The sequence below is a fragment of the Salarias fasciatus genome, chromosome 1 (genome assembly GCF_902148845.1).
Source record: "Salarias fasciatus chromosome 1, fSalaFa1.1, whole genome shotgun sequence".
Lineage (NCBI taxonomy): Eukaryota > Metazoa > Chordata > Actinopteri > Blenniiformes > Blenniidae > Salarias > Salarias fasciatus.
The window spans coordinates 31,771,798-31,790,215 of NC_043745.1; the positions used below are offsets into that span (position 1 = coordinate 31,771,798).

The window sequence follows — 18,418 nt, forward strand, 5'->3', positions numbered from 1 at the left end:
GAAACTGTGAATTAACATAAAAAAAGGGCTGACATGCCCGGATTCTTTGGCTGCAATACACGACACTAAGTTAATGTTAGGCTATGATGTGCATAAATGGCTTTGGGGAAATTCTCTCTCAAGACAGCCTGAACTCTTCCCCTTTTCCCCGACATAAAAGGCGCTCCATCAAAGCAGAACTCGACACAGAGAGTAGGATCCAGTTCAAGTGGACGAAGGACCGCCAGGATTTTCTGTGATAGTCCCTTGGCAGACTCTCAGTGGCCTTGACAAAACCCCACTGCCCGCTCTCTGATCACTCCTCCATGAATGAATCTGACACAAAACAGCAACTAACTGTCATTTAGCCAGATCTTTATTCTCATCTGTAAGTATTGCAAAATCCACCAGCTCATCCTGACCCTGGTGACTCTTCAAAGTAGCATTTTGTGGCAGTTGCTTCGGTTTTGAATTCCGGGTACATATTTTGATACAAACTTACAAAGTATTTACTTCATTAGTACAAAAGCGAGCATGACTCTCCTGAGGTGGTGACAAGAATGTTTTTCTTTTGTACCCTGGGCAAATACCCTTAGTTTAACCTTGACCCTAACCCTTACCATCCTCTTTGAACAAAACCTTTTCCGAATTCCCTTCAGTCTGTAGACGTGGTTTTTAGAAAAGTGGATCAAAGATAATGGTTTAGCCAAAGAGCTGTGTCCACCTGCCCACAGTAACCCGCCTTCTGACCACGGTGAAATTCAGTGTCTCGAGACAATCATGTGAAAGATGAACTTGAGGACGAGTTGAGTAGTCTGTAAGCTCATGATAGCCTTGTTGACGTCACACGGAGAAGATGGCTCCCCTGAGCCCCGCCCCCCCCCCCGCAGGCCCTCGGAAATCAGCATTTTTTTGTGTCTCCGATTATGGAGATAAACTTTGACCATCGTCTGAAAGCAACAGTCAAGCAAGAGCAAGAGTCTGAAGGGTCTGCGCTTGGTGAGTTTCTCACAGGAAAAGACGTTTTCATGTGTCTTTGCGTGTAGAGAAGCTAGAGCTAAAGAGCTAAAGCTAGCTAGCGTATTTGTTTTGAAGCGCTGATTGGCTGAAGTGCGCTGTCAGTCAAAGTCCACAGGGGGAGAGGCGGGATTTTCAGTGAAACAGAGCGTTTTCTCTTCCGGGTTTCAGTATTAGCCCCAGGAAATCTTTTATTTCAAACAAAATGACTTTTCCTTAGCGCCAAAAAATAAACTATTACCATGTTAATGCCATTTCTAGGGTTTGGACTAGCTAAAAAAAAGCATGATACAGCCCCTTTAATCCACCTGCTTGAGTGGAGCATTGCTGAGCAGATACAAGATGTTTATCTGTCTGTTCTATCTCTTTTACTCTTTCTGTCGCCTCACCCCAACCAGAATAGCAGAAAGCCGCCACCTCTGAGCCTGGTCCTGCAAAGGTTTCTTTCTGTTACTGGGAGTTTTTCCTTTCCACACTCGCCTATGCTTACTCGTGTGGATCTGTTGGGTTTTCTTTTGTAAAAGTGTCTAGAAATGATTATGTTGTGATTGGCGCTATATAAATAAAGCTGAATTGAATTGAATTGAAGCCACTCACACTTCCAAACTGGTTTTCTTAAGAGTTAAAGGAGCAGAACTACAGCCTCCCTCCAGTTTGTCTCACTGACCACATGTTGAAATGACACTCGTCTGACCTGCTGCCACCTACCCTGTATTAACCGATCACGCACTCTCGCTCTCTCTTCACACACCCACACACACCTATATTTAGTTAGTCAGGACCTGTGTATATATTTTTTTTTTACTTGATGTGAATAAGTATAATTTTTGGAATCACTTGCATTATAATTGTTTCACAATTATGAATGAAACGTTGACTCTTCTGTCAAGAACTCAAAAACCTTTCAGGCTGTGTGATACATTTGGTAAATGTTCTTTCAAGAAATTGCTCTTAATTAGCACATATTAAAGTACAAAATGTACTTTAATATGTGCTAATTAAGTAATACTTAAAAGAACATTTACCAAATTGTATCACTCACTCACTGACTAATTTAGTCAGTGAGTGAGTTTAGAGTTGCTGCTTCATTTCAATACTTAGGTGCATTTATGTTTGACCTCCAAGAAGTGCCACAGTTTTTCACCCTTTCAATTTGATGCCGAAGCAAAAGTCGGTTGTTTTCACCGAGGGCTTAGTTAATCATTTGCAACTTTGCAGGCTCATGCAGATATGCTTCAGGAACTGCTCAGTCGAACGCGGATCACCTGCCGCAGCTAATATTTCACCCGCGAATGATTTTTTTTAATCCTATGTTGGACATACTGTATTTATATTAAACATAAATATGTAATAAAAAAAGACATTTTCACAGGCACATATATTTATTTATTCCGCATAGATAGATAGGTAGATAGATATTTTTCATAACACCTCTATTGTGTTATTGCTACAGTGCATTTATTCATTTGTGGCTCCTTTGCATCGGTGTGTTAACAGAGCTCATCTTTGTGTGGCAATTTTGTGTTTCGGATTCATTTGCCTCTTGTGTGCTGATTGAACATATCTCTGAGTTCAATTTAAATTTTTTCAGGGATGTTTGAAGACTTGAATATTTCGTGCTGTGGTTTTGCAGATGTTTGCAGATGTGTTGTTTCGCCTACTTGCAATTGTAAAAATGTTCAGTTTCATGTTGGTCCCATATTGAAACACTGATTTTATTTTAATCTTATGTGTCATGTTGGTCATTTTGTAATTTTGTGTTGCGGTTTTGCTTCAAATGAGATCGTTCTTGTTCACTTTTGCCCAAAGGGAATGGATCAGGGAGCAGTTGTTTCCCAAACAGAAATGTTTATTTGTTGCTGCCTCACCGGCATGACCATATATGGGCGTACAGCGCAGTCATTCAGCTGAGAGCAGCTGTTAATCAAACTCTGGCAGTCAGTTCTTTCATTCAGTGACTCTTAAAAGTTTTTACATAGGCTACATTGTTAGACATTAGCAATTCATTCTTTTCAAAATAAAATGCAAAAACTCCTTTAAAATAAAGGCAATTTCTCATTAAGAAAATTTAAATAAAAACCTCAAAAAATGATATATCTGTGGTTGCTGGAGTGGAGGAGACCTGACTATCAAAATAAGAGCCTCAAACCCCTTCAAAATATATATATATATATATATATATATATATTATTGTTTTTTTTTAAAAATGACATTTAAAACAAAACAAATGTAACATTTCGGGTTAACCACTGTCAATGACAGCATGTACTACCTTTCCAAAATAAAATCCCCAAATTCCTTCAAAATAAAAGCCATTTTACAACAAAAAATGAGATAGAATTGTGACAATGGATGCTTACAATGTAGCAAAACTCCCAGTGACATGGATTTTGGTCACCAAGGTACAAGGACATCTCAGTCGTGGGCCGGCGGGTAGGCTCGGTCTTGATCAATACTGCTTGCAACTTTAAGTTTTTCTATAATTTACTTTGTATAGTTTATCTATTCTTTTGTGATGTTTACTCCCAGGTATTTGATTGATTTAGCACTCCAACTTAGTTGATATGTTTCCCTCCCCTTGGGACTTGAAGTAGTTTATTGACAAAGCCTGTGTTTTTGTGATATTCTGTAGCCTGAATATTTTCCATCATTCTCCAATAATCTGATGATGAGTGTTAGCTTTCATTGGGTTGCCTTAGGGAAATCAAAATGTCATCTGCAAAAAGTCCTACCTTATGTTCCTCCCCACCTACTTTAACCCCTTTAACTTCTTCTTCCTGTCTAATCATTTGGACTCATGGCTCGATAAATAGAGGCTGCGTCTGTGTCTTGTCTCCCGTTCCAACTTAAATCATTTTGTTAAGCCATCTCTTATTTTAATCCTGGCCATAGGTTGCTGATCTAACACCTTGACACAATTCACAGAGTCCTCATTAAATCTAATTTTTTCCTGTACTTTGTACAGAAATACCTAATTTAACACTGTTGAATGTTTTTTTCAGTGTCTATATATGCTAACCAGGATTACATTTTCCCTCTTGTTCTGTAAATTTTCTAAAACATGAGAGCACCTTCTTATATTATCTCGTGTTTGCCTCTCTTTAATAAAACCAGACTGATCTTCATCAATCAAATCTTGCGTGCATGAATGTCTCGAATCTTACAGTTATGATTGAGTTGTAGAGTTTATAATCCACATTTAAAAGTGACATAGGCCTGTAGTTTCAACAATATTCTGTCTTTACCTTCTTTTGGAATAATAGAGATATAATGGTTTCTTTCCATGAGGGAGGGATCTTGCCTAATCTGACACTACAATTAAATGTTCAAAGTTTCGTACATTTTATAGGTTTGTGTGATATTTTTGTGGGCTTCTGCTGTTCTGTGTTTCTTCAGCATCTGTTTATGAGCTGTGTTTGACCTGTATCCATCGCTTTGGCCGCACTTTCAGCGAATTTTCAAAAGTACATAGAAGTAAAACTGTGACAAAAGAAAAAGGAAAGGAAAAGGGCGTTCACGACTACCGTGATCTTTGTCATGGATCCTTCTCAAGCATAGTTTGGTCAGTCATGTGGTGTGAGCTCATGAGACGGAAACTACAAAGTCTAACCATCTAACCAAATGAATGAGCCAAACAACCGAAGCATCAGTAAGTCAGTCAGACGTCAAGGCCGATATGTTACAGGGCTGTTTGGCCAAATAAATCATTTCTCACCTGAGAAAAGGTGACTTTTGGACCGCCACTTATCTCGGCTGCTTCTACAGCTGTGATAAGTGGAGGAGCTCCCACACAAGGCCTCTGGAGGATCAGTAACCCTTCACTGGCATGAGGGAAAAAGCACCAGAGGAAAGGGGGTGGAGTAAACAAAGGTGCGGCTTTCTAAAGAGCGCACCGTACCATGGTGACGAGAGGAGGGGGGGGGGCTTAATGCTGCACTGCTGCTGCCTCAGATCTGACAGGTGAGGCTCTCACCTGGAACTCACAGCATCGAGCTGCTGAAGCAAAGACATGATTCTTTTAACTGGAGCGACATCCATCAGCTTTTTCATCTTACATTTGGAAAGAAAGAAAAATCCACATCTATTGAGAGAGGAGCACCGACATGCTTTGAAGAGGATTTAATAAGGACGAGGGGGAAAAAAGGTATGTCAGCATTTTTAATGTTAGTGAAACTTTGCTGGGTAACAAGGAAGAAAAAAAAAGGAATTAGTTTTTTTTTTTTTTAACCCTCACAACAAAGCTGTGCATGATTGATGCACTTCAGTGAACTTTTAGAACTTCTTCCTTTTTTTCTCATCCCATGTTTTCATTTGCAATAGGAAGAGTCCCGCAATGATTTCACTTTTGCTGCAACCTCTGATAAACTAACTGGATGATGTGTATTTTCTTTCATGATTTGTATTAAATTAAAATCAATGCTTCACATGGTAAAACGGTGGTCAGAGCTCTTGCCTCGCATTGAGAGAGTCATGGGTTCAAACACCGGCCTTGCGCTTGTGTAGTTTGCATGGTTGGGTGGCATTTGTTTGTTCCTCCCTTGTATTTTGTGGGATTCCCTCCACAGTCCTCAAACATGCGTGCGAGGCTGATCAGGGACTCGAAATTACCCGTAGAGTGTGTGTTTGCGCTGTGATGGACTGCTATACTCTCCAGGCTGGACCCACTGTCAGCTGAGATTGACTCCAGCACCCCGCCACCCTCAACCGAATAAGATGAACGATTTGGCATGACATGGAAAATAATGACATTAATCCTAAGTTTTAATAGTAAAATAACCCCTTGGATTCTTGTTTCAACTTTAAAACTCTATTCACTCAAATATATGCATACTAAAAGATAGACACTTATTTATTAATGATATTTCAGAAGATTTTTCTATTGCAAGTTACTTAATTACATACAATCAAATATGTTGCCATGTTTGTATTAAAATAACTACTATTATTTACTATCGGTAGTTTTCTGTGTGCAGTGCTGTGCATGTAAGTATAGTGTGCACAGTTTTCTCCACAGTTGTTTTCTCATGCCATCCTGTTCCTGGAGGGCCGGCATCCTGCATGGTTTAGACGTCCACGTGTTCAGGACACCTGAATGTAATGATAATGTCTTCATCAAACTTGTAAAAAAGTTCAATAAAGCAATGCGCTGTAACTGAGAGAGATTTTAGACATGCAGAATGCCCGCATTCCAGGAACGGAATCTTGACACCCTGAAGTAATTACACCAACTCTGGTTGAGTGATAATAAAGCGAAAGAAGCAAGCACGATACGGATTATACTTTAACAAGAAATACAATAAAAAAGACATTTATCTCGATAACTGACTCAACTATATTTTACAAAAATGAAACTTGTTTTAATCAATTGAACATTTATTGAAATAATTAAAGGAGTATGAAGCGACAGAATATTGTTATAATTTACATGTTTGTTTCAGAGAAACTATAGAAAAGGAAGTTGCTGATGGTGTCAATACAGTGCCAAAACTCCACACGAATAAAAACCACACCTACACCACTCTATGCATGTTCGCAGTGCCTCTCGGTGCATGTGGTGTGTCTCAGTTTTCGAGATGTGTGGTTCTCCGTATCAGGGCCGTGCGGAGACCTTTGGAGGGGCAGGTGCTCAAAGATAAGAGGGAATGTGGAGCCCGACTCTGAAACACCATCCAGAAACACAGCTAACTGGTTTATAACATGGAATCACAACATGCCATGACACTGTCCACACCTCATGTCTTTGTTAGGGAATCATGTATCAAGTTGCCTTGAGATCACATCAGACTGTTAACTGTGGCTTCTCTTCGTGGAGTCCATTTTAAGTTTGATCAAGTTTTATCAACAGACGACTTGGATAATGGATGTGTGTGGACGTGTTGTAAAACTGAACCGGGGAACATCAATAAACGAGAACAGAGGAGGGGTGTGTGTGAGACTGGTGCTGATTCATAACATGGGATTTATTGTTCCTAATGTTAAAAGTAAAATTAAAAAAGTGACGTGGAAATCATGCATTTCAATGTCTTCGTGTTTTGATTCAGTTTCACTGTCAATTTTGCACAAGACTGTTAAATATTTTAACTTTGTGCTTGTTATAATTTGTGTGTTCAAATTATATAAACAAGTGCTGATATATTTAAATGAGGTTGAATCCTTGTAATTATTCATGTTGTATTTACACTATAATCATCCAGAATGCTGTGACTGTGTATGTAGAATGCGTAGTTTTAGTAAACTATCCTGACCTCTGCCACATTGCCTCTAGAATCAGGGAAAACGCTGCAACTCACTTGACACTCGATAGATCTCTTGAACCGAGCTCATGACAAAATAAACATACAGAGACAAACGGAAGCCTGACAGACGTTTTCTCCTCAGCGCGCTGCGTGTGGTTAATTACCTAGCTTCTATATGAAGTTATGAGAGGTGTGTGAGTCAGACGTGCCCACTTCACTTTGTGAATCACGTTGCAAGGAAACACACACACACACACACACGTATTGTGATCTCTTTTAATGTCTGAGGTGAAAAGAACTTGGTCTCTTTTCCCTGTGATCTTTCTATTAAAGAAAGCTGGGAAGGGCCTTTAAAAGAATAACATGTCCGCAAACCTGTTCTGCTCTTCTGAGCCACTGGACTACTTCCTATACATCGTGTTTATGTTTGTTTTCCAAATATGCATAATTTGAATGATAATCACAATAGTAATCAATTGATCTGAAGGAAATTACAATTTTATAGCCCACTGATAATACTGTGTTCATCAGGTGATGACTGATTCTGCTGTGAATTGATTTACTAGATCTGTATTGTAAATTACCTAATTATGTCTGACTTTGGTGTCATTGTTGTTAGCACCAGTCTATTCCCATGACCCCTCTGTTTAGTCATCACGTCAGAATGCTGGCAGCAGCCATGGATGAGTTGTGGTTTTCCTGTTTATCCACCTGGAGCAAAAACACCAGCATGCGATGCAGGTGTCAGACAGAATGGATGATTCACCTAAAAACTGAGTGATTCAGTAATTTCAGGCAATGAACAAGTTATATGATGCAATCACATTTCAGACTCAGTGTGTGTGTGTGTGTGTGTGTGTGTGTGTGTGTGTGTGTGTGTGTGTGTGTGTGTGTGTGTAGACCCCAAACTGTGAGAGCGTGCTGGAGCTTCCTACTGCCTCCAGTATATATACAGTATAGCAGTCTAACTATGAATGATACTTGTTAAATGCAGAACATTAATTTGAGAATAGGACCTACAAGTTTAGTTGATGGTGCTACAATAGCAATTTTATGCACTGCATTCATAGACCCAGTCCAAATCTTATCAAATTAGACATTTTTCCTTTTTTTCATGCAACTTTTCTTGTCTTTGCTTGTTTGAAACGAATACTTAAGGGCGGACTTGTGTTTCGTTTGGTTGTCATCCATTCGTTCACTCAGACATACCCAGCGTAGATTTGGCTAACCCCAGAGTGTGTGTGTTCTTTCAAAACCACGGTCGGCAGTTTAACCCTCATGTGTCCCATTGTCAATACACACAACATTTGCTTTTCCAACTGCAGCTCATCCCATGCCTGTTGACAGTGGGTGAGACACCCTCAGCTGGTCCGAAGTGCCAGCCGAGATGAACAGTGAAACTCCCTGTAGAGACAGGTTATGCTGAACCAGAAATGCAGCATTTTTGTTTTTGATCCTGCTTCTCTCAAAGTTCTAAGATTTTTTCCTGCATACAACAAAAGGCCTTCTTCTCTGTCGAACCCATGCACTTCACAGATGTGGCCTATCAGGATGCTGAGCAGACAGCAGGGTCGTTGCACTGGTGTGACCTTGTGTGGCAGAAAAAGAAGGTTTAATGCAAAAAAAAAATTGAACATTAATGCAATTTCACACAAAACTATTTTATGTTATGAAAACTTAAGTGAAGTCAACTGGAGTACACTGGAGTAGCAGTGACTCTCATGGGTTTCATCAAGTCTTTTAACGCTCTTGACTTAAATAAAAAAAAGAATCCATCCATTATCACCCGCTTGGTCCTTATCTGGGTCGTGGAGTGCTGCAGCCAATCCCAGCTTCTTTGGGTCAAGTCCAGGGTCCACCCCGGACGGTTCGCCAGTCTGTCGCAGACGAACAACCATCAGTGGGGTAAAACTGACCTGTCTCACCACTTTCTTGTGGTATATACGACCTGTAATGATTGAATGAAGAAATAATATATCATTTTTATACTTTAAATGTGTCAAAACAGGAAAAAAAAAAAAAATCACTAGGCCTGTTGACGTACCTGTGCATATGGATGTACAAACGTTCATAAGTCACTCATCTCTTGTTTCAGGCAGGGACAATGGCGACTAGACCACCGGCGGACCACAGGAGATTGTGGACTGGTTCGTGCCGACGCCATGGCCTCATCTGCTTGATGATTTTTGTCGTAGCTTATTTATTTTATAGCACAAAGACCACCTCCAAATGGAATTCTGAAATGGAGATGAAAAATCATACAAACCCGCCGGACAGGATCAACAAAAGTCAGACAGAACGTGCCACTTTCAGAACGAGAAACAGGAACAGCAACACGCCTGAATCTAATCCCACTTTGCACACCAACGCTGCTGGTGTTGCTTCTGTTAAAGCTGCTTTTACTTCTGTTAAAGCCATTATTGCTTCTGCTATGTCCTCTGTAAAGGCCGATACGGCCTCTGCTGCTTCTGGAGCTGCTGCGGGTTTTTCAGCCAATGCCAGCTCACCTGTCGTCCCTCAAACTCACATCGCCTCCACTGCGCACCAGGAAGCCGTTAAAACACAGAGACCGCCCCCGGCGCCGTATGTATCGCCCGGTCCTTACTTGGTGGAGTACCCCTACGAGTACCACTTCATCATCAACGAGCCGGAGAGGTGCGAGCAGGAGAAGCCCTTCCTGGTCCTGGTGGTTCCCGTGGCGCCCTACAACAAGGCCGACCGGGACGTCATCCGCGCCACGTGGGGAAGCGAGAGCTCGGTCAGCGGGAAAGCGGTGAGGGTGTTTTTCCTGCTGGGCCTGCAGGGCGACGCTGAAATGCAGCAGCAGCTTCTTCAAGAGAGCGAAGCGCACCGGGACCTGATCCAGAGCGACTTCGTCGACTGCTACAAGAACCTCACCATCAAGACCATGGTGATGCTGGAGTGGCTGGACTCCCACTGCCCGGGAGCCTCGTACGCCATGAAGATCGACTCCGACATGTTCCTCAATGTAAAAAACCTTGTAAACATGCTCATATGGGCTCCAAAATATAATTACATGACCGGTCTTGTGGCGCGGAATGCCGCGGTGCTGAGGGACCCATCGTCTAAGTGGTACCTCCCGTTTGATCTTTACCCTCAGCCACAGTACCCACGCTACGCTCTGGGTCTCGGTTATATTTTGTCTTCCGACCTTCCAAAGAAGCTCATCCAGGCGTCCCGGCACGTGAAACCAGTCTACATTGAAGACGTGTTTTTAGGCTTGTGCATGCAGCAGCTGGGAATCCCTCCCACCGACCCGCCCGGCTGGGACTACTTCCACGTCTTTCCTCTGCGGTACAACCGCTGCAGCTTCTCCAGGATTATAGCCACGACCACCGAGGAAAGAACTGATCGGGTCTGGCTCTGGAAAGACTTTAAGAAACCAGGACCCTACTGTTGATATGAACAATGAAAACTTTAAACATTTCTATTTGAAGGCTGTTCTCAGGAAAACAGTCACTGTATACATATATATATATATATATATATATATATATATATATATATATATATATATATGTGTGTGTGTGTGTGTGTGTGTGTGTGTGTGTGTGTGTGTGTGTGTGTGTGTATATATATATACACACACATATATGTGTGTGTGTGTGTGTGTGTGTGTGTGTGTGTGTGTGTGTTTTGTCAATGGTGATCAGTCCTGATTGTTCCTCTGCACAATGAAATTCCATTTATTATACTGTATGCGGCACTCAGATTTTTTGTTTTGTTGCTTAAAAGTCAGAGCGTAGAATCTAGCAGATGTTGGCTGGCCAATGTATCTTTGTTACAACAAATGACACTGTACATAGACTTTTTAATATCTCTTACTGTCGTTGTAATTTCCTAAAAGTTATCATCATCATAATTATAATGATTACAGTCAAAGTCCATACAATCATTATATAACAAGTACGGATGATAATCAGGTGTGTACATATTGTGCACATCATAATGTCATCAGTCAGTATTGGTTTGAAGAAGTATTGGTCAGTAAACACTTTTATGACATGAAAAGCAAATATTTTTCACGACTTTCTTGCTCATTAAAACTTCACTGATTTGAAATAAAGACAACTTAACTTAAAAAATGAATTATTGTTTTACGCCTGCAACCTTCACATCACTGCATTGCTGTCTTACGGTTTGATCTGAAGTTCAGATATCACTCAATCCATATGAAAAACCAAAAGAAAGATGTGTGAGGAAAAACAGCAACCTTAATCACTTCATTATTTAAATCAACTCGCTGAACGTTTCCTCACATGAGGCCCACGTCAAAGCTTAGATTTGAAGAGGGTTAAGAGGAATATGAGGCTCACCTCCAGACATCTACATTTATTTATTGTGTTCTTCATGGTTAATAATGTGAAGCACTGCTTTACTGCAATGTCACAATGCAGCGTTTTCAATGGGCTTCCTCGTAGATGAAAAAAATCCTTCAAAACTCAAAAAAAAATCATGATTTCTGTGTCACTTAATGCACAGCCATTGTCATACTGTTAGTTAATCATATTTGGAATATTACTAATATGAAAGTGAGACTTTTAAATATCCACAAATCAAACTCATGGCCATGCTGAACTCTGGTCATTTTTTGTCTTTACATGTATTTCAGAACGCTTTAATGAAGTTGAACAATGATCAGAAATAGTTGAAAATGAATAATCAGCTCTAAAAATGTCTACTTTAATGTTGTCAAAGTGTGAATTGAATTCTACTGCTGAAGCCAGACACATAATCCATGATTAACGTGCACATTTACACCAAAAGATTTTTCTTTAACGTTAATTCAGGTTTTTGCTGAAAGAGAAACGTCTTCTGCACCCGATCCAGAAGGCTAGAGGACAAGTTTGGACTCGTCAGACACCCGGGATGGAACCTCTGTGCAGCTCTACACCAGCAGCCCATCGTCTGTCGTTACATGGCCTGAAAAGTGCTTGATGTTTACACTTCTAAACGCCAAGAGGAAGCGCGGCGCGGCTGCGATCCCGCCGTGTTCATGCAGACTGCAGAGAAAACGTGACGACAACATGAAGCCGCAATAAGTTTCTGCTTTCTTGCACTTTTACATCCCTTTATTAATAGATTTCCTCCTGCAGATGTTTACAGTGTTCGCCATGTGTGAGTCAAAAGAGGATGTTCCGGAGTTCTTGGAATTTAGTTCTGCTTTTTCCGTTTGATGTACTTCTGGGGGGGTTTTCCTCACTGCAACATATATTCTTTGTTTGTTGTGGAACCTCTTTAATGCTGTACTGATATAAGTGGAAATGATATTTGATAATTAGATATCAAAGCACTTTTGCTGAGTACGAACATATGTCCAACTCATAGTGGCGTGGTTCGGCTCAATTGAAGTATGCTGGACTGCTCTGTAGCTGATTTACAAAGATTAAAGAGGTGTGTCACACCTTTTTTTTTAAGGCTGTACTTTTCCAGGGTGCAACCAGACATGATGCTATCATTTTATGGAGGATGAACTACCACCCAGCAGCTCGTAAATAGCTCAGGTTTCAGCTGAACTTTGGGATTTATTTCAAAAAGTTTTTTTTTTTTTTTTTCCCCCGCTTGTCTAGTAAATCCTCAATTGTTAAAGAAATATCAAGCTACAAAAACTCAAAATGTCAGGACCTTGGTTGCCTTCATACAAAAAGTCCTCCTCAGCAGGTTTCTGCTCTTCGCCTTGCTGTAACAATGAGATGGAGTTTGAACTGGAAATGAAAAACACCTTTCTAGTAGAGTGAAGTTCACACAGTAAAGGACATTAGCCGGTTGGACAAACAAACAAAGAAGTTTCCCCGTTGGTGTCAGAAACTGGATCAGCCCTGCAGTCACGTGTTTGCTTTTGATAACCTGTTATATAGGAAAAAAGGTTTGTATTCTTCATCAAGAAAACCAGTTCTGCGTCCGTGTGGCTGCATGCCAGAGCCTGAGAAGACTTTTTCTACTTTCATTCCATTTGATTCTGTTACAGCTGATTCCGTGACTTATTTGACAACACACACTCAATCGATCGCTCGCTGAAGCAGGCGGATTTGCAAAACAAACTTGTTAAAAGCAGACTTTCTCTTACGAATGTATTTATTTTTGTGCTGTCTAGTGGGGTTTCTGGACAGTGTTTACATTTATTTATTTCTAACTGTGGGAGGAAATCAAAAAAGTCAGAACATGCAGACGCCTGACAGAAAGACTTGAACCCTCAATAACATTCTCACTCTAAGGGGAGAGCACAAACCACGACACCGCAGTCCAACCCACAGGTTTCCAAATTACAAACGCATGTTTCATTAGTATCAGATAATTCTGTTGCCCTTAATCGAAATGCTTTCATTTCTTCAAGTTACATTCCAAACAGCCACAATTTGACACGTACAATTAATTATTACCTTGTGACTCAGTACAGCAGATCATAACCTTCTCCAAGGTTGGTGGTTCAATCCCCAGTATTAATCCATCTACTTGAGGAAGAGACACTTTCAGATTGCTGAAGCAGTGAAATGTGCTTCTTTAATGAACTCAGTTTATTATTCAAAGATGAAATTCAACCCAAATTGTAGCTGCTTGATTTTTCGTGCCTTTAAATTATTTTATAATCTTCGTCTTGAACCTCATAAGAGGAAAATTCATGTGAATAGACGGTCGTCAACTGGCTGTGATTGAAATGTGCTTAAAAAGTTCAACCTGAGAGTGAAGAGGAATGAAACATGAGGTGAAATCATCTGAATTTGAAGTTGTTTGATGACTGCATGGGCTCGGCTTGTCGGACTCTTTTTGAGCTGTCAGGTGAAGCATGTTGGGTTCAAACTGTGTAAACCTCTGTTGTGCCGAGTGAAGCTTCACACTCGCACCATGTCAGTGTTTTCTCACAGATAACCTTTAATCAGAAAGGTCAACTCGCTGAGACACACGCTGCCTCGTGAAAACGTAACAAATACATATTTATGTATGAAATGAATTATTGTTTTACATTTATAATACAACTGATATTTAATATACAGCAAATATTTAATAATACGAGCAAACTATTGAGGTTCATGATGGACATTTGTGTGGTCATTTTGGTGGCAGGGTGATATAATAATATAATGCCTCACATTTTGTGTGTGTTGTATGCATGACACACACACACACACACACACACACACACACACACACACACACACACACACACACACACGCACAGTCTCGTATTTCTATCCTTGTGGGGACCTTCCATTGACTCCCATTCATGTCTAGCCCCTAACCCTGACCCTTACCCTAACCCTAACCCACACCACAATAAAGCCTAACCCTAAAGAAATGTTTTTGCACTTTTACTTTTTTCAGTAACAACAACATGGTCAAGAAAACACTGTTTCTCCTACTTAGGACCGGAAAAAGGTCCCCACAAGGCACGTCGTTCCACGTTTTGCTATCCTTGTGGGGACATTTGGCCCCAACAAGGATAGAAATACGAGAACACACACACACACACACACACACACACACACACACACACACACACACACACACACACACACACACACACACACACACACACACTTTTCTTTAGCTTTGAACACAGATTTAAATGTTTATGTGTTTATACAACACTGCCCTCGTGTGGTCAAACCGGGACCCTACAGCAGCTCTCTGTCTCATTTCAGAAACTTTTTCATGGAGCAGGTGCTCTTAAACCTGGAAAAAAAAACTTTTCAGACTACTTTAAACTAATTTCAGAGTGTTTTTTCCCCCCACTTGATTTGAAGCTTTCTCAGAAACATTTACACTGCTTTGACACATTTTTTTGGACATTGCTTTATAAATCTTCAGCTGCTTTTAGACTGGTCTCCAGATGTTTTTTTCACTTCATTTCAGACAATATTTATATAAATTGTGAAAATGATTCAAGTTTGTTCATCATTCAAAGGTGAAATCTTCTGTGTGAACAATCAATACCACTCACTGAACTTCAGAGACATTTACAGTAACAGTAGTCCATAAATATTTTGTGATATCTTTTATTATTCTTCTACAGCAAGTAGAATGATAACTATGATATAGTTCTCAATATCAAATATTGTTTAAAAAATGTGTCTTTCTTCCGGATTCTGTCATAATGTTCAAAATATTGTATGAAGTGTGCTGAAATGTGCTCCATCTTTAATAGATTTGACAGCGACTGAACTTTCACTCGTCTTTAATCTGAATGGACTGAGAAGTCGATGTATCTCTCTAAACGGCGAGTGCAGAGCGTGCTAACAGAGCCGGGCTGCAGACACACACTGATCACACGTCCGGCTCCCGTTTCTTCTGTGGAATGAAAGCAGAGTGATCAGAGGCGGCGGATGCTGCTCTCAGAATAACAGTGTGTGAGTCACCGGCCGACTAACAGCTCAGTTCAATAATTCAAGGCTCCTCTGTAACGATGAATTATTGAGTCTGGAGATAGTGTCCTGCTCCGGCTGAGTCCTCCTCCTCTCACCAGGACTGATTCTGCTCCTCTCGGCCTCGTGCAGGCCTTTCCAGGAGTGTTGCAGAAGCTGCAGGTCATCCACCGAGTGCAGGAGTTAAACAGGGACGATTTATTAATGATGGAGAGAAATTTCAGTTTTTAACAGAAAGGGTTCAAAGCAGCAGCATGCTCATGCTGGCATGTTTAGCATGTTCACATTCGTGTTGTGATTGTAAAATATTTGCAGTTTTTTGCCTGTTTAAATCATATTTTTAAAGTTGCTAAGTGTTTATTGTTCTTTTTGTGGCTGTTTTTTGATATTTGCTTGGTTTTGTAGCAGCTAATCAGCAATCCTAATTTCTTGACTCACTTTTGTTTGTGCTGAATCTTGTTTGTCCTAATTTGATGATTTTTTTAAAAGATTTTTTTTGGTACAACATTTAGCATCAATGATTCTTTTGATTTTGCAGTTATTTCTATTCTTTTTGTGGTTGCTTCATGTCTTAGTTCTGTGTTTCAGCTCTTTACTGATATTTTTTATTCTCCTTTTAGTCATAATTTCCATTTTCTGTTGTTTCATTGGTCCCTGCTCTGTCTTCTCTTGTCTTTGATGTCTGTATGTTTTGTTATTTCACTAAATTTTGTATTCATTGGATCATTGATCTGTTTTATGTGATTTGTCTTTTCTGGGTCTTGATTGTAGTTTGCTATATTTTTTTTTTCCATTTATCTTTTATGCTTTTGTTATACATTTGCCTTCAAGGTTTTGTAAATTTATTTATTTAAATAGTTATTTCCTGTTTCTTTGTTGTTCTTTTCTTTCTTCTCTTAATGAGTGAATTGTTCTTTACTGTGTCTCATGTATTAGTTTGGGTCTTATTTCTCTCTTGTGGTTATTTTGTGAATATTTTTGTGTGACTATTTTAGGTATTTGCGATAGAAAGTCCCAACAAACTGAAGTATTTTTCTTCTTACGCAATTTTTTTGAAAGAAACTGTCATCCAACAGTCAGTGGACCCTCCAGCTGATACATTATTCCTTTGCCCTTTGAGCCACATTTCTGCATGTAGATTGAGTTTCCTATGTGAAAGTTCATCCATAAGTTTAGTCTCTGCTCAGTTTATGTGTATTTCACCACATTCACAGCAATATTCCTTTCATTTTTATGCATTTCTGCATATTTCTTGTAAATTTCCCATTTTATATCTCATTTTATATCAATTTCTGCAAATTTAGTTCAACTTTCTGCTCATGTAACATGCATACACACATATCTTAAAAAAAAAAAACATCAAAGAAATGCTCTTATTTTTTTGCTCATCTTTTCAAGCAGTCTGTTGTTTTGTTGTATTCTTAAATTACAGCAGTGCAGTGCGGCTGTTAAAGTGGGGTTCAGATAAAAAGCTGCCCTGACACTCCTGTAATGAAAGTGAATGATCTGCATACATTTTTCTCTCTCATCTTCACATGCATCGCTAATAAAGTGTCACAATCATTTCATCACACCCGGCCCTGATGAAACACAAACTACAAAGGGAAGTTTTAAAATTATAATGCCGCGCATTAAGCACTCGCTGAATATTTTCTTTCTTTTTAGCCAGATGCATTTTAATAAGACGCACTGCATAAATTTGCATTTACTGCAAACTCCTCTCAATGGGAGCGCTGGAACGTGGACGGCATGTGAGGAAGGTAGTCAATACGATTCAATGAAAACAGGCAGAAGAGGGGAAAAAAAAATCTTCATTGAAAAGGTCTGGTGGGATTGATGAACGTGTCAATTGGCTTCATTACAGTATAATTTGATTTGATTTGATATGAAGTGAGTTCAAGCTGATTTTGTTCATAAATCAGGCTGTGATCCTGGGGCTGAAAGAATATTGAAGCTGATGAGTTCAAAAAACAATTATCCAAATTGATCATCATTATTTTAATGTATGATTTATGTAAACAGTGTCAGTGTAGCTGCATGGGTAAGTAATTCCTTATTTTACGCCTCACAGCAGAAACATCCTCAGTGAGAGTTGGAGTTATCCAACAGGTCTGAAGACCACAGTGAGGATTCTTCAACGAAAACACACTAAAAACAAACAACATCAGTCACTGGTAGATCCAGACAGTTTTGTCCAAGTAACTTAAAATCAGAATCCAAAATAATTTCAGTTGTTTTTCCCTTCATTAAAAAGTAACATCAGTTAGTTTGAGGAAGATGCTCTATCTATAATCATAATATTAATTGTTACCAAACAGCAAGCCTCTGGGAAGCTGCTGTTTATTTCAGGCTAAGAATGCATTACTGCTACTGTGGATACAAGCTAATATTACTTATGCTGGGACGTAAAAATAATCATAATTTTATTTTTACAGCACCTTTTATTGATAAGCCACAGTTCAAAGCACTTCAAACTTTAAAAAGGAGAAAAAAAACAATGGTTTTACTAACTTCAGTTAAATATTTTAAAGAGAAGAAACTTTAAAATTAGACTAAAACAAATGAGATGAGAATACTGAAAAGAATACTACACAAAAAAATCACATTGGAAGATCACAATTTGCATCAAACACAATAAAATAAGATATGAGGGAAATATAAAAGACAATATATCAGTTGACTAGTCCAAATAAAATGGAGTCAGCAGTATTAAGTGAGTTTAGGGATAATAATTAGTCCTCCTCTTCTCCCTTGTCGTCGACATTCAGTAAACAGGAGTTTAGTCAAATAATAACAAAGCAGCTC

The 18,418-nt window shown here is 39.6% G+C and overlaps 1 protein-coding gene across 1 annotated transcript; it reads left to right on the forward strand.

The window, feature by feature from the left end:
- Positions 1 to 4,975: 4,975 nt before the first annotated feature.
- Positions 4,976 to 10,714, forward strand: LOC115389319 (beta-1,3-galactosyltransferase 1). Its single transcript, XM_030092816.1, has 2 exons — positions 4,976 to 5,140; positions 9,328 to 10,714. Exon 2 carries the CDS (start codon positions 9,337 to 9,339, stop codon positions 10,651 to 10,653), a length of 1,317 nt encoding a protein of 438 aa, XP_029948676.1. The 5' UTR covers positions 4,976 to 5,140; positions 9,328 to 9,336; the 3' UTR covers positions 10,654 to 10,714.
- The last annotated feature ends 7,704 nt before the right edge of the window (positions 10,715 to 18,418 follow it).